We start from the raw sequence: 14,671 nt of genomic DNA on the forward strand, positions 1-14,671 counted from the left end.
CGGCCCTCCGCCGACGCACCGTTCGCCATATGCCCGGAGCCCGCCGTCCCGGGAAAAATCAGGGTTGCGCGCCAGCGATGGCAACGCGTCGCCCTAATTAACAGAGCCCCCACGACCCCCCCCCCCTTTTTTTTAAGTCATTTTTTCCCATAATCTGGCTCGTCTAGAAATAAAAGCCGCGGCTGCTGGGGAGCTCTCAGCCGCGCTGCTGCGCGGTGGGACCGTAAATCCCCACCGGGGCAGGAGCGGGGCGGGGGGGGACGACATTGCGGGATGGGGATTGATTAGGGGCAGGGAGGGAGAGTACGATATCCCCCCCCCCGACACCAGCAAGCCGCTGGCAAGCGGGGCCGCGCCGGCCGCGTCCCGGCCGTGCGGGGTCACCGTGCCCCGGGGGGCGGGGGGGTGGTCCCGGGCACGGCCGGGCAGAGCGTCGGGTGGGACCGTCCCGTCCGTCCGTCCGTCTGTCCGTCCGTCCGTCCGTGCCCGGCGGCGGGGGTCGGTGGCGGTGCGCGGTGAGGGGGGCGGCGGGCGAGCGCGGTGCGGAGACACGCGGTTGGGAGCGAAAAAGCGCCATTTGGTTGGGAGCAGATGGCTGGCTGGGGGGCTGATCGCGTCTAAAGGCGTGTCATCCCCCTTCAGCGAGAATCCCTAAGGGCTCCCCTTGTCTTCGAAATCAATGAAAATTAAAGTGCAGAGAATGGATGAATAGTTAGACCTCGAGTCCCTCCTTTGTTCGCCTCAGCTACTGGTGGGCAGGAGTTAAACTACAACAGCCTCCTATAGAAACACTTAAGTTAAACAGTCTCCCCGTTAGCCCAGCATCTGAAAGAGAGAGGGAGAGGGGGGAAAAAAGCAGAAAAAGGAGCTTTCTGCTTGATTTCCCCAATACAGAATCGCGTGGCATAAATTAAGCCGGAGAAGAATGAGCGCCGTGGGCAGGATCCTGCCGGCTCTCACGGCGCCTTTCAGTCACGCTCAGCAGCGGTAATCGAGAAATCTGTGCCACGTCAATTTAACAAATACCCGGTACCGAAGGGGGGTTGTTAAGGATTTGGGGGCAAGTTTTTTCGGGTCTTTTTTTTTTTTTCCCCTATCGCTAGGTTAAAGCCCTCGCGCGTGTAACTTTTTATTTCCAGTATTTTAAGCAAGGGGATGCTAATGGACCAACTTTCTATCTCTCGCGGATTAAAAGATCCGCGCTGATATATCACTTCTCGCCTCCACCGAACGAGCTCCCCCCCCAAATTTCAAGACAGATATTCCCCCCCCGCCCCCTCTCCGCCCCACTCGCTTAGTAAACCCGATACGAAGTGATATTCCCCCCCCCCCGCCTTTCCCCGGGGATAACGCCACAGCAAAGTTTACGAAGCAGCGGCAAGCCACTTGAAAAGATGTTGACGCTAGGTGGCAAAAGTAATGTACAGTTAAAGCCGGCGTTGCTGCGGGGCTCGTCCCCCCCCCCCGCCCCGCTCCCCGCCGCAGAAGCTGGGCACGGCGGGGGCGGGCGGCCCATTCCGCTCCCCCCCGGGCCGCGTTCCCTGCACCCTCGCACGGTGCCTTCGGGATCTCTGCCTAGATATAACCCCGCGGTGGGAAAAAAAAAACCCCAACCAAAGAATCAAAAAAAACCCCCACCCAACCCCAAACACCAAACATTCCTGTACATTTAAGCTTTCGCTTAAGCGTCGAGGGGCGGGCAGAGGGGGGAAGAAGAGTACCTGGATGTTGGTGGCTCGTTCGAGCAAAATTAGATGTAAAGGACAGACGCGTTGAGAGGCGAAACGTTGCAAAAGTCTGGATGGGTGTTTAAGTCCCGAGGGTACCTGCCGGCGTTTGGGGCAGGTGCCGCAAACCCCCAGTAAATGAACGTGGGCAGCTACAGTCCTCGAATAGTCAAGAAGAGCTGGGCTGAATGAACTCATTAGTGATTTTCTTTTAATTGGTACTACCCAATGCTTTTACTTTAAGAAGTCTTTAAGATTTTTTTTTCTAGCGCATTGTAAGATAATTTGTGATCAAGACATCTGCTTCAATGAAAGTCACATTTTGCCATGCAAATGCACGTTTCAACCCAATAAAGTCGCCATAATAAGGCTTTTAGCACGGCATACCTACAGTGAGGTTATTGTAGCCAAATCCTCTCCTTTCGCACACAAGCTTAATCTGTGCTGAAATGATCTGTTACAATTAAAATGACATTTACAGAGACAGTTACACCTTGCATCCTAATGAATCCGCCTGCGCCTACCGAAGGTGTTTAAACGGAGGGCCCGAACAAAGTGGAAAACCCTGCTTCGAGTGACATGCCAGCGTCGCCCTCCAACTTTTATCCCCCGCTTCCATCCATCATTAAGAAACTGCTCAAACGGTAATCATCTCTATCCCCTCTTTCACCGCACCAGTAAACTCCTTCCCATGTTTTTAAGATCAAAACAAAAGTTCCAGTGACTAATGGATATGTACAAAAATAATAAGGTGACGGTCGGTGTAAAGTTGGGTTGTGGTGGTGTGGGTTTTTTTTTTTTTTTTTTTTTTTTTTTTTTTTTTTTTACGGATGGGGGGAAGTGCTGGAAGGGATTTCTTTAAAAAATGTGCGGACATTGTTGTAGAGGCAGTAGCGTGCGCCGAGGGGAGCTCTTTCTCTCCCTCGCATTGTGCAGGGAGCAGGTGCTGTCTACATTACCATACAGCTGAGAGCACAAAGAGCTAACTGATTCAGCCCTCACACAATAACAAACGGCCTTAATGACAGCCACGCGAACGACACACACCAAACTCACTTTTTACTAAGCTGAAGGAGGAAAAAAAAAGCGAGGGAGAGAGGGAGAGGTTGCTGGGGATGATGATAATAATCATAGAGGGGTGCGGGACCCGGGCGGAGCGGGTGGCTCTCTCCGGCAGCGGTGGTGGCGGGGACGGGACCCGCGGAGCCCCGCAGACGGGTCCCTTCCGTGGGTCCCTCCCGTGGGTCCCCTCCGCCGCCGGGACCCCCCGGGGACCTCCCCACCTTTCCCTCCGCCGGCGTTATGAGCGGAGCCGAGGGACGGGCGAACCCCGCCTCGGTTCGCGCAAATTCATCATCATTCCCCCCCCCCAAATTACCCCGGTTATGCCAGGGGAAATGCGGTGTGAACGTCAAGGGATCAGATTCCCCTTGTTGCGGCTCGCTGGCTCCCACCTCCCTCGTCCCTTTAAAGCCGAGGATGCCCCTTTGGAAGCGGTCGGGAGCACCGAGTGACTTTTTGGGGGGCACGGCGGTTGCTTTGCAATTTCAAGAGGTAATTACAACCCGCCGGCCCCGGGGTTGGTTTCTCGCCGGAGCGTGTTGCGCTGGCTCTCGCCGGTGCAGCGGGGGTGTTACCCTCTCCCCGGAGCAGAAGGGGGGATTCTTGCGGTTACCAAATTTGCAGGAATGTAAATGAGCACGTTTTTGTGAGCGCGGAGGGGAGGGGGAGGAGGGTTGCACATTTTACAGCTCACTGACCATTTGGCGATCCATTGAGAGGAGGGTTTGGAAAAGTGGCTCCTTTGTGACAGCTCTAGCCAGATTGGGGGGCTGCTCATTTGCATCTCATTAGGCATGCAGGCGGCCGGCGGGATATAAGGGAGGCAGGCGCCCAAGGAGAGGCAGATCCTTAGCGCTTCACCCTCGGAGAGAGCCGCCGAGCCGCGGCACAGAGCAGAGCAGGGCAGAGCAGAGCAGAGCAGAGCAGAGCAGGCACCCCCCCCCTTCCCTCCCCCGTAGGAGCACACCCGGACACGCTCAGTGCGCCGCTATTGGGACACGAGCTTATTTTTCTTGGCTGGGATTCCTCTCAAAACAAAAGTAAGCCCACGACAAGGAAAGAGAGCTTCGCTTCTTTTGCAAAAAAAAAAAAAAAAAAAAAAAAAAAAAGGAAAAAAAGGGGATCAAGGCTCCGACGTGACCTGCCCGCCGCCGCTGCCGTCTGACACCCACCGGCCCCGACGTGCGCAGGGCGAGCGCAGCCGCGCAGAGCCGCGCAGAGCCGCTCCCGCATCTCACCGCACCGGGAATTATCGCCGCGTCCGCCGCTGCCTCTGCAGGGATTTCCAGATCGCCGATTTTTAATCTTCCTTGGGAAGCCTTTTCTCTGCCTCTGTTGGGAATTAAGTTGCCTTTATTTTTTTTATTTTTATTTTTTTATTTTTTTCTTCCTGGAGGAAAGGAGGAGCACCGTGGATTGGGAAAGAAAAAGAGTTTAGCAGATTAATCTTAACCTTTTTTTTTTTTTTTTAAATTTTTTTTCCCTTTCTTTTTCTTTTGCCATCCGAAAGAGCTGTCAGTCGCCGACAGGCTACACCTAGAGGTATCGACAGAGGGGCAAAAAAAAAAAAAAGTCAGAGACACTCCTGAAAGAAGGAGACCGTGACACTAACCCTTCCAGCTCTGCCGGGCCGAGCGGCTTTGGCCGCTGCGTTTTTCCCTTCCCCCGAGAGACTTTCCCCTTTCCCCTCCGACGAGAAGACAAGGGGGAGGAAAGCGAGGGCACCAGAGCTGCCCCTCCAAAATGGGAGGTCGGTTCGTGCTGACGCTCGCCCTCCTCTCGGTGCTGCTGAGCCGCTGCCAGGTAAGTGCTGGGGGGGGGGGGGGGCCACACACGGTGGGCAGAAATATCTGCGGCGGTCCCTGCACCGGGGGGTGTGTGGGAGGGTGCCGGGGAGGGGGTGTCAGCCCCGGGAGAAGCGGGGAGGGGGTGTCAGCCCCGGGAGAAGCGGGGAGGGAGGCTGGGGGGGTGTCAGCCCCGCGGATGGCCGGCGGGGCTGGGGTCGGGCCGGGGGCGGGGGGGGTTTGGAGCGGTGGTGGGGGGGCCGCTCGGCGGGCTGACGGCCGCTGTCCCCGCCTCGCAGGTCGGCTGCTCCGGGGTCTTCGAGCTGAAGCTGCAGGAGTTTGTCAATAAGAAGGGGCTGCTCAGCAACCGCAACTGCTGCCGCGGGGGGGGCCCCGGCGGCGGCGGGCTGCAGCAGTGCGACTGCAAGACCTTCTTCCGCGTCTGCCTCAAGCACTACCAGGCCAGCGTCTCCCCCGAGCCCCCCTGCACCTACGGCAGCGCCATCACCCCCGTCCTCGGTGCCAACTCCTTCAGCGTCCCCGACGGGGCGGGCGGCGCCGACCCCGCCTTCAGCAACCCCATCCGCTTCCCCTTCGGCTTCACCTGGCCCGTAAGTGAGGGGGGAGCGGCCCCCACCCCATCCCACCCCATCCTACCCCATCCCACCCCATCCCACCCTATCCCATCCCATCCCATCCCATCCCACCCACCCCGGCCACCCCAGCTGGGTGAACGCCTTTCCAAGGGGCCACCGATCCCCCCCCCAGGGGTTGTCTGGGAGCGATAACTCCACGAGCTGCTCCCCTGGTCCTGCCGGCTCTCACGCTCTCCCGGTGGGTTGTCTCTGCTTCTTCTTTCCCCAGGGCACCTTCTCGCTCATCATTGAGGCTCTGCATACGGACTCTCCTGACGACCTCACCACAGGTAACTGTCCCAAAACAGACTCTTCCCCAGAATAATCCCAGCCTGGCAGCCCCACTCAGCCCCTCTCTCTGCAGTGTGCAGCACATTCCCCCCCCGTCCCATCCCTGCTCTTCTTCGGGAGACCACGGGTAGAAAGGCCAACCTGTTGGCTCACGGCGCTATCCTTCCTGCCTCTGCTGAGACCAGCTCTGCCCCCCCCAGCCCCCAGCTGAGCATCTTCCTACACCCCTGCCCACTTCGGGCTCCCTAATCACGCCTCTCCTCTCCGCTTTCACACAGAAAACCCTGAGCGCCTCATCAGCCGCCTGGCCACCCAGAGGCACTTGGCGGTGGGTGAAGAGTGGTCCCAGGACCTGCACAGCAGCGGCCGCACCGACCTCAAGTACTCCTATCGCTTTGTGTGCGATGAGCACTACTACGGAGAAGGCTGCTCTGTCTTCTGCCGCCCCCGGGACGATGCCTTTGGTCACTTCACTTGCGGAGAGCGTGGCGAGAAAGTCTGCAACCCGGGCTGGAAAGGCCAGTACTGCACTGAGCGTGAGTGTCCACCTTCTTGTCTCCCTGGGTGCTGGTTGCAGCTGTGTCCCCTGAGCTCTTGTGGGGTGGGGGTGGTTTCTTTGACATCAGGCCCCACGGGAGAGGGGAAACCAAGCAATGGTGGGTGGAGGTCTGGTGCTGTGTATGGGCTTTACTGGTGCGAGGGACGGGAGGTCCTCAGCATTGCCACAGAATGTTAATGCAGACAGCCCCTTCTCAAGCTAATAAAAATGTCAGTGCCAACATTACACTCTTCCTCATTTGCTGTAGGCATCAAATCTGATAGCAAAATGTTCAGCAGTTGCTTGAGGATTTATTAAAATATGTCAGGACTACTTTGTATACCTAGCCACCGCTTCAACCATGGTACATCGGTATCATCATCTTGCAGGGTACATGGCTTCAGGAGAGGCAGCTAGGCTGTGGCAACATCCACACAGCCGGCCTGTTGGCAGGCTTGTCATGGTCTGATGTCTGATGCTTTGTGTTGAGAAAAGTGTTGGGAGGTCCAAGATGCTTTCTGTGGCCTCTAGACCATACATTTCTCATTTGAGGCACTCACAAACTGCCACTAACAGAGACTGTTGCACCTGAAGCCGCATTCAGCTTCTTCCGCATCTCTTTTCTGTGCCATTGCCATGGTTGTTACTACTAGTAAAGTAGCGAGGGACGTGACTTTTAAAGTATGCCTGAGCTTGAAGTTGTTGAGGAATGCGGGGTGTTGATACAGCAGGAAAAGCTGGGGCAGTAAGCAGATCACAAAGAGGATAGCCAGGGATGTCAGATACCTGCAGCTTTGTACAGGATCGCCGCCCTTTGTAGAGACGCAGCGGTGTACACCCAAACATGCACACAGAGCTCCTGCTGCAGCATGTGATGGCATTCTCTGTTTGTGTGTATACACGGCTCTGAAGTACACTGGCAGATGACGTACTGAGTGAGTGCTCCTCTCCAGTCATCAAAGGGCCAGGCAGGCAGGGAGAAAACAGTTACAGGCTGTAAAGCAGCCTCTCGGTTTTCTTCTAGCTGTGTTTTTGTTTTTCTTAAAGCCCACCTGCACTGTGGTCTCAGCTGAGCTGCTATCAAACAAGCCCAGATTGATTACTCACACTGTTAGTGACTGCTAGGATGCTTTTAGCAGCTCATGGCACAACGTTGCACAATAAACAGCAGGCAGAGGGGCTCGCATTTCCTTTGATAGTGTTTTAAACAGGAACTACAACCTTTCCCATGATCAAAAGTGCCTAGCCCAGTTGTGTGAAGGGGTGGGGAAAAAGGAAGCATTTTGATAATGAGCTCTTTCAGGGCTGTCAGCACTTTTGGATGCCTGTACATCGCTTCTCTTCCCATAGCAAAGTAGAAGGCTGTCCGTCTGTCTTGACTCGTTACATATGCTTTTCCCTCTGCTTTCCCTCTCGAAAAAACCCAGCTTATAACAGCAACGCAAACCTACTAGGCAGGGGAGATGTGTTTATGTGTGCATGCAAAAAGAATGTTTTGCCGTTAGCGAGCGGAGCTGCCAGTCGCAGATTGCTTCCCGTCGCCTTGCCCCCAGCTCCATTCTTTCCAACTTGGAGGCGATCTGATTATCAGCGCCGATTCTTTCTTTCTTTTTCTTCCCCCCCTTCCCCTCGCATGCCATTGTCTCTGGCTGGCTTTGTTGAATTAAAACTTTGCAGTGCCTGCTTAATGAGTTCCATAACCAGGCAAAGTAATGAGCAGAAGTCCCTTTTTTCCCTTCCCTCATCCTCCCTCCCGCTGGCCCGCTTACCTCTTTTACCAGGGCTGCACCCACCCGCCTGCCCCTTTTCGGAGCGGGGCGGAGGGGGGGAGAAGGAGGGAGGAAGAACTTTAGACTTATTTATTTGAATAAGAAAAAAAAAAAAGTTTTTTTGCAGCGAAATCACGCGCGTGCCATAGATTAGCTGTGGGCAGGGATAGGCTGCCCGGCCGCCGGCCGCCGGCCCCATTGGCTCCGGGGCCGGGGTATTGTTGCAGTGGGGCAGCTGCTGGGAGAGAATAGACAATAGAGCAGCTGTCTTGCACTGGCACCCTGCACACCAGCTGTCCACTCTTATCTGCACACACACTTTCGGGGGATATTAAGAGGTGGAGCTGTGTGCATAGAATTGGAAAAAAGGACTTCTGACCCTCACTGGGAAGGGAAGGGGGGTGAGGGGCTGTGGGGAAGGGAGCAATTGTGAGTCCTCTTTTGTCTGTGTGCAACTGTATTAAGAAGAATGCTCATCCCCGGCGATAAGTAAAGTGCCCAGTTACGGGGCGAGATCAATACTCCTGCAGACTCCAGAGATTAACTCAGCTGCGCTTAACTGCCTTGACCTAGTAAAAGGGGCTCACTCCCCACCCGCAAGGTGCTCTCGGGACTGGACTTGTAAAAGGGAGGCGTTCCACCCTGGTGCTGATGTCTCTCCCTGCTTGGTTTGTTTACAGCGATTTGTTTGCCTGGATGCGATGAGCAACATGGCTTTTGCGACAAACCTGGGGAATGCAAGTAAGTTTTCCACTCCCCTCCTGCTGCCTTCTTTGTGTTTAACGTTGATGCTTTGGTGTTAAGTAAGCCATTGGTCATTTGAAGGGTCGCTTTAAATAACTTTCTCCATATTAGATGGTAATTTGAGAAATCCAGGTGATGCCAGATCAAAGTATTAATCTACAAGTCAAACATCAGTGCCATTAATATTAACCTAATGAGTTTACAGTGCTGTGTGTAAGGCTGTTTGTTATTACAGTAAACAAATTAACTACCTGGAACCATGGCTCACTCTAAGGAAGTGGAAGAAATAGCTGGGACCCATGAAAGCTGATGCTGTGGTTGGACTTGGCGACTTTCTCACATGAAGGATCACTGAGGGCTTTTAGGAAACTTGATCCCTGGCATCAGTGTGTTTGCAGAGTTTGTGATAGGGCTTCCAACTGTGAGAAGTCTAAATCTGATGAGAATTTTTTTTTTTTTTTTTTTTTTCAGATGCAGAGTGGGTTGGCAGGGGCGATATTGTGATGAGTGCATCCGATACCCAGGCTGCCTTCATGGTACCTGTCAGCAGCCGTGGCAGTGCAACTGTCAGGAAGGCTGGGGTGGCCTTTTCTGCAACCAGGGTGAGTTCTCAGCCCTTGCCTGAGTGTCTGTTTTAAAATGCAGAAAGCAAGCAGCTATATTCAGCTCACCCACCCCATGCAAGCCTTGCAAAGTAGCGTCTTGACTGCCCTTTTTTTTAAAAAAAAATAAAAATCTTTTACAGACCTGAACTACTGCACCCACCACAAGCCCTGCAAGAATGGTGCCACATGCACCAACACTGGTCAGGGGAGCTACACTTGTTCTTGCCGACCTGGGTACACAGGCTCCAACTGCGAGATTGAAATCAATGAATGTGATGCCAACCCTTGCAAGAATGGTGGAAGCTGCACTGTAAGTTTGAGTTGCTTGTGCCACCTGGAACCCCAAGGGAGGAGTTAATGTCAGTCTTACTGATTTTCATAATCACTTCTTGGATTTCAAAGCAACTTCAGCTAAATATTTTGACCATTTCTTCCCCCCAGGATCTTGAGAACAGTTATTCCTGTACCTGCCCCCCGGGCTTCTACGGTAAAAACTGTGAGCTGAGTGCAATGACTTGTGCTGATGGACCATGCTTCAATGGTGGGCGATGCACCGACAACCCTGATGGGGGATACAGCTGCCGCTGCCCACTGGGTTATTCTGGGTTCAACTGTGAAAAGAAAATCGATTACTGCAGTTCCAGCCCTTGTGCTAATGGTAAGGCCAAACATGCTACAGTGACCTTCTAAAAGGAGACCATCCAGTTACTTTGCCTTCTGGTCTGGAGTTCATAACAAGGCCCACTGATCAATCATGGTCCATGTCATGTCAGTAGTTGTCTTGGTGGAGGAACTATACTTAAAAAGTAATGGTGTGGTTCGGGCCATGCTGTAGGGTGCATTTTCTCAAGGGGTGACGATAGCCAGGTAACTTGGCCTGAAGCTTCGTGCATAAGAATGTGGAGGGTTATACTTGCAAATGTTTTGCAAAGGCTCTTTGAGGTCTGTGGCTGCAAAATGCCACACAAGTGCTAAATATTATTACTTGTCATCTAGTAACAGTAATCCTCCTGTTTTGATTAAACCAGTGGAGACTTTCTTTACTGCAGTCCTCCTCATTCATTGCCACTCCAACTCTGTAACGTAAGATCGTGGTGTTAACCTGATCTGGACTAGCTTTGTTGTCCAAGCTGAGTGAAATGTTATAAAGGGAATAGGATGGAGAATGAAAAACAGGTCTGGTTAACAAATATCTTCCTTAAAAAAACCCTGTACTTTTTATGGTGGATCAGACTCGGCAAAGGTTGAGCTAACCTCTGGGAAAGAGAGCTTTTCTCAGCTGCTGGTTGTGATGGTCGCCCCGAGAGCAGCAGGTGGGAGGCTGTCGGGTCTGGCTGCCCACCACTCAGTGCCCGTCCCCCTTGATGTCTTGCAGGAGCCCAGTGTGTCGATCTGGGGAACTCCTACATATGCCAGTGCCAGGCTGGCTTCACCGGGAGACACTGTGATGATAACGTGGACGACTGCGCCTCCTTTCCCTGTGTCAACGGAGGGACCTGCCAGGATGGCGTCAATGACTATTCCTGCACCTGCCCCCCGGGATACAACGGGAAGAACTGCAGCACCCCGGTGAGCAGATGCGAACACAACCCCTGCCACAACGGGGCCACCTGCCACGAAAGAAACAACCGCTACGTCTGTGAGTGCGCCCGGGGTTACGGTGGGCTCAACTGCCAATTTTTGCTCCCCGAGCCGCCTCAGGGACCGGTCATCGTCGACTTCACCGAGAAGTACACGGAAGGCCAGAACGCCCAGTTCCCCTGGATCGCCGTCTGCGCCGGGATTATTCTGGTCCTCATGCTGCTGCTGGGGTGTGCTGCTGTGGTCGTCTGCGTCAGGCTCAGAGTGCAGAAGAGGCACCACCAGCCTGACGCCTGCAGGAGCGAGACTGAGACCATGAACAACCTGGCGAACTGCCAGCGCGAGAAGGACATTTCCATAAGTGTCATTGGTGCCACTCAGATTAAAAACACAAATAAGAAAGTAGACTTTCACAGCGATAACTCCGATAAAAATGGCTACAAAGTCAGATACCCATCAGTGGATTACAATTTGGTGCATGAACTCAAGAACGAGGACTCTGTTAAAGAGGAGCACAGCAAATGTGAAGCCAAGTGTGAAACGTATGATTCAGAGGCAGAGGAGAAATGTGCAGTACAACTAAAGAGGTATCTCTCACATCTGAGCGTGGGGGGCAGCTTGACTTTGAAGGGGGGCGGGGGCTGTGTCTCATAGGTAGTGTTAAGCAACAGCCATCTGACCTGTGTTGTCTCTTTTTGTCTTCAATAGTGATACTTCTGAAAGAAAACGACCAGATTCAGTATATTCCACTTCAAAGGACACAAAGTACCAGTCGGTGTATGTCATATCAGAAGAGAAAGATGAGTGCATCATAGCAACTGAGGTTAGTATACTGCCTGGTGGTTGGAACAGCGAAGAAAATTCTCGGTGCGCAACCCACACTGAACACACCTCAGGGCAGCTGAACTCTCTTCCGTGGTGCCACAGCCATTTGTACCTGTTGAAATCCAGCCAGCTCGAGTCTGTCACGCTGTGGATGTTGTAAAAACAAGCTGAGTGACTTGCTGCTGTGGGGGCTATGGGTATGATGACTTTGCAGGCAAGGGTATAGTGATAGTGTGGTTGTAGTCTGCTGACCTACCCCTTAGCGTGCTTCATGCAGAGGCTGTTCTTGCCCGACATAAAAGACAGTGGCCCGACCCTCTGCAGCCTTACAGCCCTCTTCTTACTTTCCATTAACCTCTCCTGATCTCTGCTTGTGTTTTCTCTCACCAGGTGTAAACCAGAAGAGATATGGCAAGGTGGTTGTTCAGAACAATTTCAGAGGAGACGCGCCCCGATGAATGCTGCTGAGAGAGGAATGGGAGATAGATTCCTTCACTGACTGCTGCTGAGAAACTAAATTCAGGCTTGAGCTGGTTCTCTACTGAAGTTAGCAAAGTGACTGCAAAATAAAGAAACAAGATGGACATCAGGCAAGGGTCTGTGTTCAAGGATTACTGTTGCACTGCCTTTTATGAATTTTATCATTGCACTATGGTCAGTTGCTTTTCTATATATATTTAAATGAATGGACTTAATTACTACATAAGAAGCATGCACTGCCTGAAGTGTATATTTTGGATTCTTATGAGCCAGTCTTTTCTTGAATTAGAGACACAAACACTGCCTTTATTGTCTTTTTTGATACTAAAATGTGTTTTTACTAGGTGAGAAAAAGTGTGTTATTTTTTTGAATCTGTAAAAATATTTTCATGATAATTGTAAAGCTTGAGTATTTTGTGATGTTCATTTTTTTATAATTTAAATTTTTTGGTAAATATGTACAAAGGCACTTCGGGTCTATGTGACTATATTTTTTTGTATATAAATGTATTTATGGAATATTGTGCAAATGTTATTTGAGTTTTTTTTACCGTTTTGTTAATGAAGAAATTCATTTTTAAAATATTTTTCCAAAATAAATATTATTAATGACAACCAGAGTGCTACGTTTATTCCATAACTGATGACAAGCTGACTGAACCTTGCAACCAGGCATCTGACAAGCTTCTGCAGACTCACGGGTGGATGGGGTAGGACTGAGACCTGCCACAAAGACTGGGGTACAACTTGTTCTGTGTGGACCCCCCTCTTTCCCCTCCTAACCTTCTGAACTGTTGACCCTACGGTTGTGCTCACTCTTACCCCAAAGGTGAATGTCTGTCAAAACCTTGAGTAATGTTTGCTCAGTCATGCGGGGCCGTGTATATATAACCACACACGGCATCACTTCCCGAGGAAGAGCAACATGAGCATGCTCTGTCGCAACCCAGATGCGGGGCTTGTCGTGACTCAGCTCTTCGCTTCTCGGAACCCCAAACGCTGGCCTGGAGTCCAGGGGAGTTTGGGACTCCCAGGGCACGCCAGTGATGGTCCCCCAGTCCCACCTGCCCGGGGAGTGGCCCTTCCCTCTCCAGGAACAGGTGACACTGGATTGACTGGTGGCCACAGCTCTCCTGGTTATGATACCTGTCTGAAGTATTAGTTGCATCTTTGGTTTTTGCTCTGCCCCGGTGTCTGCTGCCTTCATATTGGGACAGGGTGTGTTCCCGTCCCCTGTCTTGGCCCCCAACACTCAGGCAATTTCCCCCCTTTATTTTGCCCTAACTAGCTCTCCTTCAGGTTGTGCTGCATGTTAATTAGCAGAGGCCCTTCAGAAACAGGCAACGTGTTCTTCCACTTTTGGAAAAAAAAGGAAAATCTAGGAAATAATTTCCTTTTTGCTTCATTAAAGCTGAACCCCAATCGTTGTGGGCCGCCTCCCGCAGCTTCAGGCAGCCGATGAAACTCCTCTGTTCCCATTCGCTTCAGGGGAGAGGGATGCTATCCTAAACACAAAGAGTGGGCTAGCAGATATAATCAAGCAATTATTGCAGCTGGTGATCTATAACTCTAAAGTATATACGTGCTCAACCTTGTTTTAGGGGACGTAAGTACCTGAACCACTGGAACCGTACGTTGGTGTGAGGTCAGTGGGAAGCTCACACTGACTGCAGGGGCTTGTCCCTTTCTAAGACCTTCTGGCTAAGCCAAACCTTAGACAAGATCTACCGACTCACTTCTCATGAGGTGACCCGGCGGCGTTATCCTCTTCATTCATCCCAAAGTGTCTTTTTAGGGGAAGTGTTCATGAGGAGAGCGATGTATTAAAAACCAGCCTGTCATTGATGGTCTGGACAGCATTTTCAATCTAAGCAGTAACATAACAACCTGCCAATAACCGGTTAATGCATCATATATTAAATGAGGCACGACGGTGCGTATGGCAGCAGGTGTTCAGAGCAACATAATCTCGCAGATTGGACAAACAAGCGAGCCTTGGTAGGTTTTATTGCCATCTCTGTTGCTGATTTGCTCTTCAACCTTGGGCAAATCACTTTATTTCTCTCCATTTCCTCTTCTGCCCGAGCTTTTTGGAGCAGCCTTGTCTCTTACGAAGCACTGCTCTTTGCACAGACAGTGCCATGGTCTCAGCTGGGCCCTCTTAATGCTGCTTCTGTAGAAGCAGCAGTAACGAACGGACGGTCATTGATGGCTGAGTGCCTCTATTACGTCAGGTCTTTAGACCTACAGCAAGTGCTACTTGAATATGACGTCGGGTAAAGGTCTGGAAAAGCGTGGCAAGGTGGGCAAGGCCCAGCGAAGGTCCCCGAAAGGCCTCCTCACGCTAAAACGAGAGGAGAGCCTGCCCGGGGGAGGCCGTTTAGCCGGGACAGCTGAGAATTCAGGGCCTGATCCAAAGCCGGTTTAAAATTGATGGAAAGGCTCCAAGGAGCTGGAGGGACACGTGGCACCGTGCCCCTCCTGACACAGCCCATCCCCGGGCTCTCCCCGGGGAAAGCTGCACGTACCGATGCAGCGCCTGTCCCTGCGGGTGGGGGGCATGAAGGCCCACGGCCGCTCTACCCAGCTCTAGCTCCCCGGGGTGGCTTGTCCCCCTGTCCCAGGACCTT

The 14,671-nt window shown here is 52.4% G+C and overlaps 1 protein-coding gene across 1 annotated transcript; it reads left to right on the forward strand.

Moving 5' to 3' along the window:
• Positions 1-3,535: 3,535 nt before the first annotated feature.
• DLL1 (delta like canonical Notch ligand 1) lies at positions 3,536-12,646 on the forward strand. The gene is made up of 11 exons (XM_075043332.1): positions 3,536-4,592; positions 4,873-5,184; positions 5,438-5,498; positions 5,778-6,035; positions 8,487-8,547; positions 9,022-9,152; positions 9,296-9,465; positions 9,597-9,813; positions 10,531-11,323; positions 11,445-11,559; positions 11,952-12,646. The coding sequence occupies exons 1-11, from the start codon at positions 4,533-4,535 to the stop codon at positions 11,955-11,957; spliced, it is 2,184 nt and encodes a 727-aa protein (XP_074899433.1). The 5' UTR covers positions 3,536-4,532; the 3' UTR covers positions 11,958-12,646.
• The last annotated feature ends 2,025 nt before the right edge of the window (positions 12,647-14,671 follow it).

This window comes from Buteo buteo, chromosome 12 (genome assembly GCF_964188355.1).
Source record: "Buteo buteo chromosome 12, bButBut1.hap1.1, whole genome shotgun sequence".
In the NCBI taxonomy this organism is placed as follows: Eukaryota; Metazoa; Chordata; class Aves; order Accipitriformes; family Accipitridae; genus Buteo; species Buteo buteo.

Excerpts from the sequence above, each read along its gene's own strand:
- DLL1 (XM_075043332.1), top strand. The coding sequence starts at position 4,533 with ATGGGAGGTCGGTTCGTGCTGACGCTCGCCCTCCTCTCGGTGCTGCTG. Across the intron at positions 5,185-5,437 it reads CCTTCGGCTTCACCTGGCCC|GGCACCTTCTCGCTCATCAT; the intron begins GTAAGTGAGGGG and ends TTCTTTCCCCAG. Across the intron at positions 6,036-8,486 it reads AGGCCAGTACTGCACTGAGC|CGATTTGTTTGCCTGGATGC; the intron begins GTGAGTGTCCAC and ends GTTTGTTTACAG.